The sequence below is a fragment of the Heliconius melpomene genome, chromosome 7 (genome assembly GCF_056956725.1).
Source record: "Heliconius melpomene rosina isolate 202511_hmr_F chromosome 7, ASM5695672v1, whole genome shotgun sequence".
NCBI lineage: Eukaryota > Metazoa > Arthropoda > Insecta > Lepidoptera > Nymphalidae > Heliconius > Heliconius melpomene.
Window position 1 is genome coordinate 4276491 of NC_140395.1, and position 19008 is coordinate 4295498.

The 19008-nt window shown below is 33.5% G+C and overlaps 1 protein-coding gene across 10 annotated transcripts in view; it reads right to left on the reverse strand.

The window, feature by feature from the left end:
* rhea (Talin_middle and talin-RS domain-containing protein rhea) overlaps nucleotides 1-19008 on the reverse strand; it is a 72328-nt gene that overhangs the window by 24285 nt on the left and 29035 nt on the right. For all 10 annotated transcript variants that reach the window (XM_085188507.1, XM_085188506.1, XM_085188505.1 and 7 more), the window contains exons 4-29: nucleotides 18010-18155; nucleotides 17454-17608; nucleotides 17061-17216; nucleotides 16580-16683; nucleotides 16225-16366; nucleotides 15557-15748; nucleotides 15340-15418; nucleotides 14910-15078; nucleotides 14483-14704; nucleotides 14063-14175; nucleotides 13765-13856; nucleotides 12536-12624; nucleotides 11493-11612; nucleotides 11088-11232; nucleotides 10744-10824; nucleotides 10499-10623; nucleotides 9960-10061; nucleotides 4880-5050; nucleotides 4378-4579; nucleotides 4106-4257; nucleotides 3689-3937; nucleotides 3156-3245; nucleotides 2623-2760; nucleotides 1411-1671; nucleotides 995-1188; nucleotides 166-292 (exon numbers count right to left, since the gene is read on the reverse strand). In XM_085188507.1, coding sequence (XP_085044633.1) covers nucleotides 166-292; nucleotides 995-1188; nucleotides 1411-1671; nucleotides 2623-2760; nucleotides 3156-3245; nucleotides 3689-3937; nucleotides 4106-4257; nucleotides 4378-4579; nucleotides 4880-5050; nucleotides 9960-10061; nucleotides 10499-10623; nucleotides 10744-10824; nucleotides 11088-11232; nucleotides 11493-11612; nucleotides 12536-12624; nucleotides 13765-13856; nucleotides 14063-14175; nucleotides 14483-14704; nucleotides 14910-15078; nucleotides 15340-15418; nucleotides 15557-15748; nucleotides 16225-16366; nucleotides 16580-16683; nucleotides 17061-17216; nucleotides 17454-17589 — 3651 coding nt within the window. In that variant the 5' untranslated portion in view covers nucleotides 17590-17608; nucleotides 18010-18155. The remainder of the gene's footprint in view (nucleotides 1-165; nucleotides 293-994; nucleotides 1189-1410; nucleotides 1672-2622; nucleotides 2761-3155; nucleotides 3246-3688; nucleotides 3938-4105; nucleotides 4258-4377; nucleotides 4580-4879; nucleotides 5051-9959; nucleotides 10062-10498; nucleotides 10624-10743; nucleotides 10825-11087; nucleotides 11233-11492; nucleotides 11613-12535; nucleotides 12625-13764; nucleotides 13857-14062; nucleotides 14176-14482; nucleotides 14705-14909; nucleotides 15079-15339; nucleotides 15419-15556; nucleotides 15749-16224; nucleotides 16367-16579; nucleotides 16684-17060; nucleotides 17217-17453; nucleotides 17609-18009; nucleotides 18156-19008) is intronic.

The window sequence follows — 19008 nt, forward strand, 5'->3', positions numbered from 1 at the left end:
TAGATAACAGAAAATTCTTCTCTTCTTAATAAATTACTTGATTATTGTCATTTTTTATACATTTTAAACCAGATTAGATGAGTTGTGCATATTTACTTTTAATAAATTTTTGGAAACTACACCTTTTGAAACTGTGGTCATGGGTAAAGATGATATTTTCCTTACCTGTGAAACTTCTTTAGCCAAAGCGAGCACTTGTGTCGGATCATTGTCTGGTCCGTCTAATTGTGTACGCACTGCTTCTACCAGTTGCAACGATGAATGTAGCAATTGCTGTCCTGATGATATCACTCTGTGAGGGAGAAATATTTATGTTGTTAGTTTTAATATTTAATAAATATTTTGATGTTTGTGCTTTTAAAAAAATTGGAACTTGTTAATGTCTTTCTAATTATAAAATAATTTGGGTCAGTAAGTCAGTTGCAGTCAGTATTATCAGTATTGTCAGGCAGCACAAGTTATTGATTATATACATGATTTCTATGGTTACAAAATTTTTTTTTGTAATGAGATTTTAATTGTAAGAATGAAAAAAAAAATGTGGTCACTATTCAGTGCTTTTCCTGTCCACTTAATTTTTTTTTTCAAATATTTTGTTAATTGCATATTTTGCAACTGTGACCATTCCAAAAAAATATTATACTGTGATGTAAGTGCCTTTATATTTACTGTATTTTCTGCCAGTATTGTACATTATCTGGCTTTTTTATGTTTGTATATAATAAATAAATAAATTTGTGTTTATCAGCTTCACGCTGTATCCCGCATATAGCCAGTAGGAAGCTACTGTTAAGATACTCTGAATTTTTCGAAGTATTGGATTCCTATAAAAATAGGGATACGCTCCGTTGTTATTATCACAAACTACACTCCGTTATTTTCAAGCGTGGGTAAATAAAAAGATCTTTTCACATGAGATTATATACTGACATCAAATCAAAAAATCAAAAGAAAAATAGCAAATATTTAAAAACCAAATTTAAACCCCACTCACTTGATCTGGTAGCGGGGCGGCGCGGCGGCGGCGGCCCCGCATAGGGGCGGCACGACGGCGCGCAGGCCGGCCGCCAGGTCGTGCGCAGCGCGCGCGCAGTGTGCCGCGTCGCCGCGCCGCGCGCTCCCCGCCAGCTGCGCCGCGTTGGACGCCGCCACGCGCGACGCGCGGTGTAGGCGTCCCGTGTACTCCGACTATTCAAATTTAGAATATTTATATTAATTTTTATATTAATATGTATAAATTATTTTATATATGTAATATACAAAAAATATATTGAGTAAATATTTGATTAGTTTTTCTTGACTATTTTAGATAATTTTACTAAAGCTAATTAAACCAATCCAAAAAAGTACATTAAACAAATAAAAGAAATTCAAAACAAAAATCAAATAAAAGTACTATAATGTACTAACACTTTCCCCCATAGGTTTCAACTCGAACGCTCTGGCCGCCTCTTCCACCTCCTGGAGCTCCGCCTGCAACGCTCGAATTATATCAGCCGCAGCGTTCAACTCTGCGCCACGTCCAGCTGCACGCGCACGCTCGGTGGCAGCGCGAAGCTCCGCGCAGTCCGTGGTTAAACGATGTGTGCTGTCTGATAGTTGTTTGGCGGCGGTTGCGTCTCGAACTGCAGGCAACGCCGAACGCGCCGCACTAACTACATGTCCGCTTGTCTATTATAATACAACAAATATGTTATTAATTTAAATTAAAATATTAAATGACACGACTATAAATTCCATCGTTATTGGTTCGACTCGGGTATTTTTCTTAAATTTTTGGTCTGGTAATAAAACACAACGCGGTTTTGAGTTCCATCACTCAACCTGTAATGTTTCGAAAATTAGGCGGCGGAGGGGAAATGGAGTGTATATGGAGATACACTCCATTTCCCCTCCTCCGCCTAATGTAAATGATGTAAATGGAGTGGAATAGCACTAGGTTCCCTCTGCCTATCCCGCTATATGCAGATAAAACATGAAGTTACAAATAAATTAATTTAACATTAAATTTATACTCTTATATAATTTATATACTATAATATCAGGTACTACGATGCGTCAAACGCTACTGTCTCTATATGGCTCTTTCGCCTCGTCAACAGTCATCAACATGTATGAAGAATACATGCCCTCCGGGGGTCCTCATGCTTTTTACGTGACCTTCTTCCAATATCTTTGATACTCAATCGAGGTCTCCCGTTACCTCTCTTACCGCTCACTTTTCCATCATAACTGAACATGTTCTTCTTCATTCTCACAGTGACATCCTCACTAGTACCTGCCATTCTGTGTATCTCTTCATTGCGGATTCGATCAGCTAAGCTGATTCCACATATCCTTCGATCCACTGCATTCATCTTTCTTTCATTCATCTGTAATTGCTGTTTTTCGCTGCCGTATAACAGCGTCGGTACCAAAACTGCATTGTGTACGGCCAAACGCGCAGTTGTGCTGAAGTGACAAATTGCTACCCAAAACTATTGAACTAATTTAGATATAACTATACCAGTAATATAGCTTATACATCAGAACAACACTTAGGATACAGTTTATGTGAAAAAATTGTATAATTAGTCTATAATTTAAAAATAGGGTCCTAAGTATATCGTAAGTACGACAAACCTGCAAGAAGCCTTCCGCCTCAGTGATCAGGTCTATCTGCACGGCGGGGTCGGCGGGGCGTGCCGTTACCGCACTAGCCGCCGCGGACAAGCGCGGGGTGCGTGCGCGCAGCCCTTCGCACTCCGATGTTAGCGTCTCCTGAGGGAAATAAATAAGGTTTATTTCTTTGGCTTCACGCTCTATCCCTACGGTTATGAAAGTTTTTTTAAATATGCTGTATCCCCCACATAGGAGCCCCACTATGCACCGACTTTTGCAGGCATTGAGTATTGAGTAGTGGAATTAAATGTCGCAATTTTTCTTTCTGGAGCAGGAACAAAACATTCTGATTTGTTTACTAATACATTATTTATGAGTAAAAACAATAAGTTCTTAAAATAAATGTATAATGCAAAAAATTCATTGAATAGAATGAATTAAATAGAATTGAATGTTAAATAATATATATTTTTTAAAGACAAAACGCAGCGTTGAGTTTTGCTACTTAAGCAAACAATGTCTTAGTAAGTGAGGTACAAAGTAAAAAAAGTAACCTGTGAATATTTATTGCTGTTGTACTGCGCTGCGTTCTGAGCCGAAGTTATTAATTGTGTAGCACTTGAAGCCGCTTGACGAGCACTCTCCTGTGTAATAATTAAAACATAATTAGAAGATACAACTTTTTAATATAACTTATTTACTATTACGAAAATCTTTCATATTAGGATAATAAAGTTGCTATGGGAATCTGCCAGTTATAAACCGACTTAAAAAAAGAATTTGCCATGTATTCATTACATTTCCATACATGTGATTATTGTTATCCGTGTGTGTTTTTTTTAGCTTCACTCTATATACCGCACATAGCATGGTAGGCAGAGTGAACCTGGGGGATCTTGTGGAAAGTGGAAGTGGAAGAACTCAACGCCTTCAATTCCATGTATTCGTGCTAAATTTTACAGGTGTATGTATGTCTGTTCACAAATTAATCGAAAATTGATATTTAGTATCAAGACCGTTCTAAAGAATCTTGTTGTACTTATTTATAGCGGAAATTAATCTCTAAATATACACAAACTCCCCTTACCGTTAATCTCACTAAATACGAGCTAGTGACGTCACGGGCGTGGGTCACATGAGTATAATGCGCGTAGTCAGCAGTTATCAGTCTCAGGTCATCGGCTGCCCGTCGTAGGGCGTCTTGCCTGGACCTGTCTTGAGGTTCTGAGGCGCACAGCCGCGCCGCCTCCACCATGCGAGCTGTGGCATCAGCGAGGAGTTTGGCCGCTGCGAGGAGCTTACGTTGGGAATCCGATGGTTGTTTTTCAGCTTCCGTCTGTTGGATGTTTTAATTTTTGGGATTAAATTTATAAGATTTTTTTTACTAAAATAAAACAACAGTCCATCAGTCTACTAAGCTGCCCACAATTCTTATTTGAACTCCTAATTTCTCTTCCACTACCATTTATTACAGGCCAGGAACACGATGTGAACCTGCACTAACCTTAATATCGGAGATGAGCCGTGCTGTAGCCTGTCCTAGGAGACGAGCTCGCCGGACCATTTCCGGTGCATCTGGTGCATCGGTCACTCGTTCGCTTGCAGACATCACACTTTCCACTGATTGTTCCATGACTGTTGGTTGGACACGACGATCTAGCAACAATCGCTTTTATATAAAAAAGTTTTTATGGATTTTATTTGATATCACATTGGCTAGCCAATTTAGCTAGCTTATTTATGTGTTGAGATTTTGAAAAAATAAACGTTTCTCACCCAAATCACAATGCGCCAACAATCTCTCTAGTTCCTCGGACACTCTCTGCGCAGCCACAGTGAGGTGTTCAACGCCGGTGGCCGCACTCTCCGGAGCTTGTTGACAGGCAGTCACCAATTTCTCTACCGCTTGGGCGACTTGACGGGCCGCACTGGTTAACTGTTCCCTGCAGGCAGGGTTGTGGAGGGTAGGGGCTACCACCTGAATGTGTAAAATATAGTATTTCTACATAATTATTATATAAAAAAGTTAAATAGTCACTTTTTTGATAATTTATTTTCAAAAATAGATAACTCATTAATTATAAGCCGTACATTTTTCAAATGTCCTATTTTATACACTCAACAGTTGTAAATTCAACCTCATGCTAAGAAATATATATAAAAAAAAAACATTTCCTTTTCTCACAACGTGGGAAACAAATGCGAACTAACAATATCTTAACACTAAGCTCTCCCTCTCTCTTTAATGTCAGTCATGTCAGTCACGTCATTCCCTTACCTTAGCACACGCAACAAGCTGGCTCGTAGCGAGCGCGCAGTGCGTAGCGGCCGCTATAATGGTGTTCTGTAAGGGCTGCTCCTCTTTGCACATCGCTGCGACGTTCTTCGCCTTGAGGACGAGGGCCGCTGTGGTGTTGGCCACCGCCTTGGCCAGAGATAGAAGGATGTCCTGTTTGGAAAAATATTAGAATAATATATCGTTTTAGTGTAATTTGTGGACAGTTAATCTGAGTCGTGTAGCTTAACCAATGAATCTATAGCATCCTTTTTTAGTCCAAGCCCAATAATGTTAGTATTCATTTTTAAAGATTTTTAACTATACTTAAAATTATTAGTAATATTCTATCTATATTACAATTCTCAGATTTAAATTTTCCTGTACTACTACTGTACTTTATGACTTCCATCATTTCTTTCTTGGAAAGTGGAGAACAGAAGTGTCTTAATGGGAATAGAGTGTCTTAGCACTAGGTTCTCTCTGTCTTCCATGACATGTGCGTGAAGCTCAAAAACTAACAACTGCGTTATTCTGCATATAACAAGCAGGCTAGGCAGAGAAAACTTAAAAATAATTCATCCTCCTAATTTCGGATCGAATCCACAATCATCATCTATTATTAAGAATGCCTTATGCATATTTATTAATTATATATACATATTTTATTTACAATACTTTCGATACAGTTTTGGTAGTTCTGTGGTTATATTAATATACATCAAATATAATTTTTATGTAATCATCTGTATTCAATAGCATATTATGGTCATTTAAATGTATTTTGCCTCTAAAAATCTTAGACTCCATTATATATAGTATTGTTAGAAATCAGAAGTAGTTCCCTTTTTTAAAAATAAACTAGTATGAGTAGATTGTATATGATATCATGAATAGTATTTTTTATTTACAACTAACCTCCTTTCACACGAGACTCCCTAACAACATTTTAATATATTATAATTAATAAATGTTAGAATTAACACCTAATCCTTTAAAACAAATCAGTTCAAACAAATAAATTTGGATCTGCTAACTCCATCGCCTAAAATACTGTAATCAACATAGGGGTATATTAGTATAGTTTAGTCAGTTTAGTTATTTTTGTCACTACATTCACTTTGGTAGACAGTTAGTCATAAATAAAACCTCATGTTTATGTAAAAAAGCAAATGTATTAACAAAAATAAATATTATGGCGCATTATGGCAAGAGCCGAAACCGATAAAATGTACTTGAAATTTCATATACGTTGATTGTAGCTGGATTTGAACTTGCACCCCTTGTAAGCAATTTAAGTTATATATGTTCATATCCCGCTGCAATCAAATTTCTATATACATATTTGTTTCAAATTCAGTACACTCAAGTGCAATGAAATATATTCGTATTTTATCCGTTTTAAAAGTGTTATCACTAGATTTGTATAAATTAATATTAAAATCCACAGAATTTTTAGGTATATCTTTAAAAAAATTATGCCAAATAAAAATTGCAGGTGACTGTACTGTAAGTTATTTAAAATTATTCTTTATACTGCTTAATAAATATTTTATAGTATCGCACTATTTTTTCCAAAATGTTACGTTTATTTGTAAAATTTGTGTCATAAAAAATAAGTACATAACAAAATAAAAAAAATTAAGATGACAATTAAAATGAGATCTAAAGAAATTGTTAAAAAAATACTTTTAGCTTTTTAGTTTCGAAATAAAAGTACGATACGATATATAAAGACTGAGGGCTCACACACCAATACACATTATGTATTAAAAATCAGTAATAAAATAAGTTAAAAGAAATGTTGTCATTAATAAATATTAGTAAGTATATTAACCCCCATTAGTGTTTACAGTATAATAAAATCCGACATAATAATTATATATTATCTATCGAATTTATTATAGTAGCTTTACATCCTTTTCATAAGTTTCTGTTAGCTTACCTGACAGACATTAGTAACTTATATTTCAGACAGTTTAACAAAAACTTATGAATCAGTGTAAAATTTTAATTTAGTATGATATTTAATATATTACAATAATATAATAGTTTAATTATGTCAAAATTATTCTCGGCTTGTTATTTTTGTACATTATTGGCCGAAAAAAAAAAACAAACAAAAGTATATGCCAAAAGTCTTGCTATGAAATATAAAAATAACACAATAGTAAAAATTAACAAATAAAAAATATCTTATAATATTCACCAAAAAAGCTCAAAAACAAAAAACAACACTATTTACATAGAGTAAAAAAGTGGCACAAAAAAAAAATATTAATATGACACTTATACACATAATTACAATATTATACTATTTACTATAATGGAATTCCACAACCAAGACGAAATAGCTACCTATAAACCAAAGTAAAAAAAAAACAAAATACGACCAGAGTGTAAAAAAATAAAAATCAAAAACGAAGAACTCAACATTTTTTAAACATCAATACACTCTGGTCAAACTTTAGGTTAAATGCCAATTAAAATCTTAAAATTACGAAAAAAATAATGGACTAGATAATTAACTTTATTTTATTTATATGGACGATCACAAAAAAAATAAAATAAAATATATTAGAAGAGAGCAGTTCTGAGATTCATTAAATTAATTTATTAAAATAAATAATAATTTAGTAAACAAAATTAGTCTTTTTATTTTTCATAACCTTACAACTGCTAAAAAATTAAGTTAGTTAAAAGACTAAACAAAATAAAAATATGTGCAGTCTTTTTCCTTATGCTTTCGTCTTTCCCGAATTTAATTTATTTTAAGTCATAGCCAAAAGAGTCTTTTTAAGTCTGAACAAAAAAGGAAAATGACAAATAAAACAACATAAATAAAGAAGATTTAACATTGTCAAAACATGGCATCTGTCATTTATTTTATTATCTAGTATTTAAAAATAGACAAAGTGCCATTTTTTTAATTATAATAAAGCGATGTAATGTAAAAACAGCCTTACAAAAGTTCATATAAGAATATTAAAATAAAAAAAACCCGCACCCTTATTGATAACAATACCTACACCTTAATGTCTAATGAGATAAAAAGAGATTAAAAAAATAAAAATTGAGATTCATTTTAGTAACTTTTGGGTATTTTAGCATAAAATGGTAATTTGGTATAATGATTTTGGCACAATCTAGTTTGTTTAGTAAATTTTTAGTTCAAATGTTTTTCTTAATTGACAAAATTAGGCAGACAGTAAATAATATATGGCAAGTGTATGTATAGTGTGCATTTAGTGTGACATTTTATCACATGAATTTACGTTTATAGTGGGTTATATATTTGTAATCCCTAACGCTATTCGAAAATAAAGAGAAAATATTAAGACTAAACTGATTGACCCATTAAACAGATTGTCAGTTACGAAATTATTATTATGGTTTTTACGAAAGGTTCCTCTTATCAAAATATTTAAGGAGTTATCATTTTATTATTATAATATTACGATGTTTTATGAAAATCCTTAAACCCGTGTTTGTTAAATCGTAATTAAGTTATTTTTTGTTTGACTTCAATTCAAGTCAAGTTAGGTTATTTAAATTTAAACGTTCAGCATTCAAGAGTTCTTATTATTATATGGTAACATTTTTAAATTATTTTTTGTAGAGTTTAAGTAAGATTGAACTGTTTAAATTACAATTTTCAATAAAAATAAAGTATTCAATAATCTCAATAAGATCTATAGTAACCCATGCACCATAAAAAATATAAAATTATTATCAATGAAAAACAAGTATTACTTTAGTTTAAGATCTAAAAAAGCGCTTTAAAATCTCCGTACTTAATTAAGGAATTTGTATATTTTTTAGATACACATTGTAAAGTCAGAGTGTAAGAAGTTGGACCATTAAGACCTCACGACGACATTTCAAAGCATGTTCCATCATCATTGTCATGGCAACCTATTTTTTTCAATAACCATTGAATAAAAATAGCAAGTAATACAAAAATTAGGGCTAAAATAAGTAAAATATTTAACCAATTGTCTTTCCAGATGTCTTTCAGTTCTAATTCCAGACATATGCAATTCGGACAACATTTTAAAGAAGAACAACAGCGTTTCTTACAAAATTGGCAAAACCCTTTGACATTTTCTTGTGTGGCCAAAAATGTCGGATTGTATACGATTCTAATTTCCGTTTTTCCTTTAGTGGACGGTGTTGTGGAGTTATTAAGATGTACAGTTGTCTGTCTGTCTGTGTTTTCGCTCGTATAATATTTTTCGCTGCGTTTCACGAATCTTTCGAAATCATCACGTTTTATATTTAAATCTTTTTTTGTGAAACTAGCTTCAGCTTTTTCGACAAATGTTTCCGTTGTGGTCAAAACGCGGTTATATTTGTCTAAATTAAACAATTTCATATTTAACGCACCCGAAACCTTAACGTCTGAACCGATTTTAGTTACATCATTCCTAATTGTGTGACATTCAATTTTTTTGTCATTGAACTTATTAAATTTCTCATTAATATCATTTTTGTCGGCGTAACGATTGAATTTGTCATTAACTTTATTGTTATCAATATTTTCATTGGATAGAAAGAATTGCTGTCTCAAAATTTCATTTTTGGTCCGTCTGTCTAAATTAATATTCGAGTAGTCAGGTTTGTTTTGTTTATTTAAATTAACATTAACATAATCATGATTGGAAAAATCTTTTTTAAAATTATAAATTTTATCAGATATTGTTTTTGGATACAATTTGGGACTACCTTTATCTATACTATCAGTATCTTTTTTATCTAAATAATCTTCACAATTAAGTAAAATAGTTTCATAATCGCCATTTTTATTATCATTTTGGGCTACATTTTTGTGACTAGGGTTGAGTATAGCATTACAATACTCCAATCCTCTATAATACTCGCTATCGGTTTCTTCTTTTATGACATCTAATCGGCCCCACGGCGCGGTCGTATCAATATCTTCATAAATCCCTTCATCGTCGTATTTCCGGTCGAAGTCGGATCCGTATTCATTGTTACCGAAGAAAACCTTATAGAAATTGTCATAGCAAAAGTTAAGTTTTCTGTATATGAATGATTTTTTGTGTGTTTGTGTGTGTGTTACCTGTGTCTCCTTGTCCTCTTCCGTTTCTTCGCCGATCGTGTGGAGGACTGATGTGGATGCCTCTCCGACTCTGGAGGCTGCGTTCAAGAGGTTCTGACGAGGCTGTACATTTAATAATATTTAATTTAACAAAATGTCATCAAAAATAAAAAAAACATTAAAGAATCATCTGTCATTTTTATAATATTGGTTTATTGGTTGAAATCCTACAATTTTTTTTAGACAACAAATTATTCTATCAAATTATTCTATACAAAAGTTCTTCTTAAAATATGCATTAAATGGTATTCATGTATCAAGTGTCACTGTCTATAATATATAACACAATAGAAAATTGCCATTGCCAAAGACTATTATTATTTTAAACAGACAATGAGCAAAATAATAAAAAAAAATATATAATCATTTTAATAAGGTGCTTGTAGTCAAGTTACTTATTATGGCTTCGCTATTAAGATTTGGGCGATATTCGAACAGTCTGGGGTTGAGATATTAAGTGTAACCTTTTTTCTGTACATTTTAATAATAAAAATAAATACCTCTTTAGTATGAGGTTCAGCAGCTTTAAGCAAATCTGAGAAAGCACAACAAAGAGCTCGAGTCGCGTCTAATAATTTATCTCCGCCTGGTGTGTCCTCCATTAACGCTGCTATCATTTGTACACCTGGGATGCAGGAAATTGTTTTGAGTTTATATTTTAGGTATCACTATACAAATACTTCGAAATTTTGTATCATTATCATCATCATATATTAAAGTATAGTTCACAATTGTCTGTATTCACCTTTAGTCATCTCAGGTAAGTTGGTTGTGATGGTAGTGATGGCGGCTCCCACTGCTGTATGGTCTACTTCTTCTGTTGAACCTGAGTTGATATGAAGAAAAAATATTTCTACTAGTTTGACTATTGAAATTAAAAAGTATTTATTTTACAATGATATTAAAAAATAAATAGAATTATACTAATTTCATATTACTAAATATATAATAATTTGTATGTCTTCATAAATCTTTTAAATTTCATTGAAAACATAATCTTATAGAGTAATCACAACTGTATTCTTCATAAATTGGTTTCCGTCAAAATCGAAAATCTATTACTTATTCAAATAATATATAATTTCTCACCTGCAGTTAACGTAACAACCTGCGCGGTGGCGGCGTTCATCGCTGCGATGTGTGACGTCACCACCTGCTTGCTGCCTTCGAGGCGCACGCGACGCCATTGCACCGCGCTGGGACCTGAACCTGCACCTTCCTCGGGTAGATGTGCCTGAGAACACGACAGAGTGTTAGAGAGATATCGGGACAGACACCATGATATAAGCGGGATATAGTAAGTTTGTATTTCAAAATTCTTTATTCACATAAAGAAAGTTGGCCGTTGAGGTCGTTGTGGCGCACGGGAACATGTGTGCGACTCTAAACATAACGATAGTGGGCTCGATTCCCAGTCGGGGCAATGAAATATTAGGTAAGGACAAGACGTAGACTGCCGCCGTTCATCACGCACTACATAAAAATTATACTCACTCTAGTCAATCCCTCTTCAGTTTGTTTAATAATTTCCTTTCCACTTGTAATAGTTGATAGTAAGGCGCGTTGCGGTTCCGTCAAAATGGACGTCACTTTGGTTTGCTGCACTTGTGTAGTCTGTAATTATTGTTTAGATTTTATTTATTATCTGTGCTAAAAGTTGAATAACATTTTTAATATAGATTTTTATCAATAATTGTTTCTTTTATAGTCTGCAAAGACTATAAAATAGTTATCCAAGTTATCATACTGTATATATTTTTTTATATTAGTAATATTAGTATTTTCAGATATAAAATATATATACATACATATGTGGACTATATTTTGTTATATAATTAGAGTTACCTACACAACCAATATCGTAGGCTGCATCCGTTAGATAGCGTGAAACAAAACAACATTCATCTTTGCATTTAAAATTATAATTAGTATAAAATTATTAGTTAATATAAAAGTATAAGCAGTTAATAAAACGACTAATAAGATAAAAAAAAACATTCAAAAAAGAAGCAAGATACGAGAGTACAAGTGGAGTTACGATTAAAGTAACATTTCTTTTCTTTACTAAGGATAAATATATTTTGATAGCATTTATCACACTCTTTGAAATTAGCAACGAAGTCACATAAAAACAAAGTATTCATAGTTATATTAAGTTTAAACCAAACGAATATAATTCATAATATCCGAACCCATCCTAAATGACCCAAATCCACTTCTACCCTCTAAAAGAAGAAAAAATCACACATACATAATACACTTATAATATGAAACATTGTGCGATGATTATGGCATATAAAAGCAAATAAAACAACCTCCATTCAGATCACATATTTGTAGCTTTTGAACAAATATTAATGATAAGTTCATTATAAGATAGTTAATAAATTTACCACATACATGACCCATTAACACCGAAAAAGTTATAGGTTATTATTTGAACTACTATTTATTTCGAAAAAAAATATGAGTTGTTTATTTTTGCTTCTATGACAATGTACATGTACGTGTATATAAATAAACACATAAATACTAACAGCCGGCGCCGAGTGTCCAGTAACGACCTGCCCCGAGAGCGTGGTCTGCTGCGCGCCCGCCACCTGCCCCACCGCGAACGACTTCGCACCTAACGCAATATAGGGGATATATGCCCCACTTTATAATATATACTCTGTACCCCATAACATGTGGTAGCAAATATGTGCCCCATAAGTAGTGATAATATAAATATGCCCTCATTACTAGTGCTAGTACAAATGTACTCTACCACCTCTTCGTTTTTTAATTTTTTATCTTTACGTTGTATCTCCCACTTATAGGCAGATGGAATCTAGTATTAAGATATGCCGTCCCCTATTTTCCGCCGAATTTAGGAGAAATTGCATGTTGAGTGGCGGAACCTAACGCAGCGCTTAGTCTCGTTACAAAAGCAAGAAAAAATAAATATTACATTATAGATTTCCCCGAATGTTTAGTGGTAGCACAAAAGTGCCTAATTTCTAGTGATAATTAATACATATGTATACTGTGAATCAAAATTTTCGTAAGTAAAAAAAGTTATACACATTACTTATTGTAATAATGGGACACAGAGTACACAAAATAAATAAAAAAATTAAAGCTGCAATAAAATGTAAACCAAATCTCGTCTACAGGAGTAAAAAATACATAACATCTATACAATATACAGATTACTGCTAGAAATAATAAAAAAAACTATATTTTGCAAAATAATTAATAAACATATTTACATTATTTTTCAACTACCTTATGACATAATGATATCTAAAATTTAAAGCAGCCATTTAAGACCAATACAAAGACTAAATTTTAGTAAGTAAAAAAAGTAATGATACATACAAATTTTGAACTTAAATAGTGGCACTAATAAAGTATACAATATACAATTTTTATCTTCACTCGTTCCCAAGAGACAAAAACAGTATATACAGTAGTATATAGGTATAAAGTATTTTTCCGCCATTTATATAACTAAACTAAAGAAAATCGTTCGTGTCCACCCTGAAGTTAGCTATAGATGATCACGCAGATTTGACTTTAGAATATTTTTCTTACTTTTGATTATTTACTTTCTAAATAAAGAATGAACAAACAAAGGTAGAAAACCTAACTTCAGGGCGACAATTGGTCGACCGTACTGTCGTACTGTACACAGCAAGATACGCAGAGTAGCTAGTGTCAAGACACTTCGTCCTCCACCTACATGCGTACATACATATATATACGTATATAATTAATAATTTACCTTCAGCTCCGGGCCTCATCACCGCGGGCTTCGCTACAGACTCGGTGTTCACTTTGCCCGATTTGAATGTATCGTGTTGGATTATATTAGCTCTGGATGGAAAGAAATAAAAATTATAAATATTATTGTTAATGATCATTTACTTGATGTGAATATATTTTTTCTGAAACATTTTTTTTTGTTTGTGTATTACTAATAGTACATGTACTTGTACACAAATAAAAAGTCATTTTTTACTAATTTACATCATATTTTAAGCATATTTTTTTATTTTCTATATTTTTTATATAAAACTTACTTAGAAGGTGAGACTGAATCTTCCAACATGGCGGAACCCTCATCACCATCCAAACCGATCCTGTCCTTGGCACGACGACGCCTCACTATGATGTCTATATAACCGGCTATCACCTGGAGAAAGATAATAACGAAATGTTAATAAAAATAAAACCAATTATAATATTGGAAACAAAACCAATTGGTATTTTTTTAGATTGTGTCAACAAGAAATATGATGGTTGTGGTTCAATACCCATTCAAGAGAATATATTTTAATTGTTTTTGGCAAACAACCTGAAATGTCTTAAAATCAAAAACCGGAGAATAAACAACTTTTAATACGACGAAAAAATACTCTACACCCATATTTTACCAACTCTGCCATACTGAAAAAATAATAATAATAATAACATTTTTTTTTACAATTTGCAAAACCCACCTGCAATATATGCTCCGCCTCCGTAGTCTGCACGCTGTAATACTGATCGCTATAATCCCCAAAGTCCAGTGTGAACGTATTAGGCGAGGCGCACCATCTACGCACGGTAGTAAGTGGCCAAGTCTGCAATACTTCTTTGGTCTTCTCGTCGAGGCGGAGAACGGAATCTTTGGTCACGCCGAGTAGACGCGGCACTAGCTTGTTCTTACCTTTCATTTTTTCCTGTGTTAAATGATAGTTTTTAATTAACTAACTATATTTTCCTATGACTATAAATAAATCTGCTTTCTTTTATTTTTTTGTCGACTGACTGTTTAGACTTACAAAATAATAAGAAAAAAAGTAAACTTCAAGTAAGTTTTTTAGAATTTTTCAGAAACTATATTTTTATAACTACAGAATATACATTTTCTTGGTTTCCCCTTACCTTGACCAAAAAGAATGCCACACCATAAGTCTTCAAATCCCTAGCACTTTTAGTATAAAGCACTTTAGCGTCGAGCTCACTGAGGCCGGCGTGCTTTCGATGTTCTCGAAATATCTTCTTTTCTATACCTTTCACTTTCACGTAAGACGCTGGCAGGAATTCTTTAAGACTGAAACAAAGAAAAATGGGTTATAATTATGTATCTAGTTTTTTTTAGGGTCACACTATATTACACTCACGGCAGGGGTAGTCAGAAAGAACATAGTGTCAAAATACTCCTTGTGTCCAATTGAAATATTAAATATGTAGTTTCCTTGAGTAGGAATCGGACCCACCCATGCCGCGTATACAGTCACACTTTGTGCCCCCGCGCCAGAACTAGGCTCTTGACTCATTTTATTATTTATTCGACTAGATTGTATTTACTTACTCTAAAAAGCCAGGTGTATGTTTGTCTTCTTTATGGTCACCGAATTGTATTTGGCACTGAATACCGGCAAATTCGCAAGCTGTAACATAATAAATATAAAAATAAATAAAAAAATATATAAATAAATATTACTTAGAATACAAAGATGCAAGAAACGTAACTTTTTGTTAGTGTCAGTGTCAAGTGTCACATCACTACAAAACGGGATAATACATACCCTTCTCTTGAGTGATGGGATGAGCTCCATCCAATATGGCATCTCTTGCTTGTACGTATAGCAGAGTCAATTGTACGGGATCTCTTGAATCCACGTTACGGTCGGAGAAGAACAATCTTCGACGGAGGAGGAGTGTCTCTCCGCTCTCTACGCCTTGCTCGCGAAGGGTTTTACTGCCTTCCACCCAGTTAACTGTGAACCATAAAAAAATGTTATAATAGATATAAATAAAATACAATACAGTGGACGAGTTGTGGCAAGTTAGACTTTCATTGTACACTGGGGTAGGAAGTAATCAACAGTAAGAAATATCATGCTGCTGTCTAGTTAAATTTAAGGCGGCCACTACTCGTCGTCATATATTGTATTAGAAGTAAGCTCAGGATTAAATTTAACAACTAACTATTTCTTAATATTGAAAGATTTTAAAACTTAGCCGTCATATGAGTAAGAGTGAGTAATATTGACTATTCATTATAAAATATATTTGTCTTTAAATTTATCTATTAATTAAGTAACAGCATTCTCTCGCTCATAAAATAAATGTTATCTTCGTACGAAGATGTATGATGTAACAAATAAAAAAGCTCAAAATGGCTACAGGTTCAAATCCCAAGACTTTCATAAAACAAGAAAAATTCTTTAACTAATTATTCTAGATAGGCTACCTTCATCATCAGTCCTCAATTTCTTCCTCAGCTGTTCCATTTTAGCATCACGCTCTTTCTCTTGATGACGTCGTTTCAGAGTGAGGGTTCCGTAGTTGGGCTTCTCGCAGGGATCAGCTTCTTCTTTCTGTTCTTCGCGGACCTGATGGAAAATAAAAATAGTAAAAAATAATAATACATAACTAATGTATTACAGCGTGGTCGACTCAACGTCATGTTGTGTGAAGAAATAATTTTCAACTTCAAAGGGCGCGTTTACAGTAGGACTTGTTATCATTAATTATTGATGATTCAAATGTTACTAAGACAGGTGTACTACTAATTTATATTAAAAGAATGTTAAAAAAACACTTACCAAACCATACTCATCATAGTTGGTGATGCCAATCTTGGTGCATATCACCACCATAAGGTTCGCTACGATCTGACTGTCGTCTACTAAGAGGGTTTTTACAGTACCTGTTAATAATATATATGTTAAAGTTAAAACCCATTTTTAGATAGCTTTTGTCTAGTTAAAAGTAATTTTCACTAAATGCCTTTGTTAAAACTAGAAGTAACTAGTCAAAACTAGACTAGCATTTACCACTGATATAATTGATAAAACTAGCTACGAGCTTTAGTTAAAACTAGCATTTTAAGCACATTATCCCAAGTCGGGATAATATCTCACAACTTCAGAGAGAGACATCACATACTATTTCACCGAGATGAACTCAAAATCAAACTCATACTTTAATAATATTATAAGCATTTTAAAAAATCCTCGCCGCAAACACTCAGACATACATATTTAATATTTACAATTATAATAAGCCAAATTTTAAGAAACCTACCATCCAACATTCTAACTCTCAAGTTCCTGGTCTTCTTGTTGTACTCGAGCAAGTCGCCGTTCCTCAGCATGTAGTAGTCGAGGCTGCGCGATGCCTCAAGCCAGATGCCCTTTTTGTTGTCTTCTTCGGATGCGAGGAATAGACCGTATTCTTTTGCTGGTGTAAAGAATTGTAAAGATATTATAATGTTTATTTTTTATTTGCTAAAATGCACTATATTATAATTTCGAAATGATGGATGGATTAGTAATTTAAATATCATATTTAATTTTTTTACTATAACGATGAAAAGTTATTTGACGTTCGAAAAGTAAAGCATGTAAATTCTTTTTTAAAAGAAACTCTTAGACTATTGTTGACTTCAACAAGAAAAATAAAAAAATCACCACTCACGTTCATTATGACTGGCCTCGAGTATCTTCTCGCGTATGATGCGGCACGCGTCGTAGACGGCGGTGGAGGGCTCGAACTGTATGGTCTTCACGACCTTACCGCCCTCGAGGGATATCTTGAGGGACAGCGTCGCCATTTTTGATAGGGAACGAGCTCTGGTGGATAAAATGTACACTATATAAATAAGTCCTAATCATGACTAGACTAGACGACCTGGAGTGAGGAGGCTTCGTGGCGCAGGGCACAAGCGTGACAGAATGTGGGTTCTATTCTCACTCGAAAAATTAAATATTTATTTCATTTCCTCGCTTTGGTAGTGAAGCAAAAGCGTCAAATCAGTCCCGCCACTCAACACACAATGCAATGTCCCAAAAATTCAACGAAACTACACGACAGTAGGTTCCCAGATACCCTCTACCGTGTGATGATACAGTGTCAAGCTAAGAAAATAAAAATAAATCATTTTAACATATTTTAGACATTTTTAAAGTATTAAATATCACACTAAGATTTTTTAAACATTTTCTACAAAAGTATATTCAGTTTTAATACTCACTTATGTATAGTGGCAGTATGTTGATCGTTATTTGTGTCGAGGTCTAGTGAATGGGCACTACTCCTTCTCTTCTCGGTGTAATCGTTTCTTGATTTTTGTCTCTCGTGGCTGAATGATCGATGTCGTGGCCGGCTTTGGAATGAACCCTGGAAATAACAAATTGAATAATATTTATTTCGGACAGTGGTGACTAGTGGTAAGGCATAGCGATGAGCACCACTAAACAAGCAGTGTCTCGTAACTGGGTGGAAAGTGGAGAAATGAGTGTCTTAACAATAGGCACTTAGGTACCCTCTGCATACTTTGCTATATAGGGGATACAGCGGGAAGCTAAAAAATACCAAACTGCAACAGAAGGATAATGTTTTTCTCGTATTTCCCTTTTCAGTTCATATTTTTAAGCGATTAGGTTTTTTCTTTTTATAATAATAATGCTAGATTTTTTTATATATTTCTATTTTCAGATCGAAAGAAGTCGCAGTTCCTATTGCAAGAAATAAGATGCGCTTGAAAAACTATGTAGTAATCGACTAAAGATAATATCTAGAAAGGTTTAGTGACACATCTTTCCTTTCTCTACTTAGCCATATAGAGCCAACAGTATTAAAAACCCACGCTATTACTAAATAAGGTAAAAACGTTCTGTAACCTAAATTTGCGGCCGTGACTCGGAATGGACGCGAAAATGGACTTCCACGAAACATTTAATACAATTACAATATAAAAGAGTTTGTCATCGTTTAATAACATAAATGTTAATATCAATCTTAATAAAAAATATAAGGGATTGTAAGAAATAAGAGATATTTATACTAACATCATGAAGCTTAAGTGTTTGTTAGGCTTGGCGTGTAATCTCAGGAACTACTTGATCAAAATAAGAAAATCTTATTGTGATGGATTCATCTTATTTATTTATTGAGAAAGGTTATAGGGTCTCTTACATGATATTTACCGTGTCGATGTAATCAACTGTATCTACGACCAGAGATTGGGGAC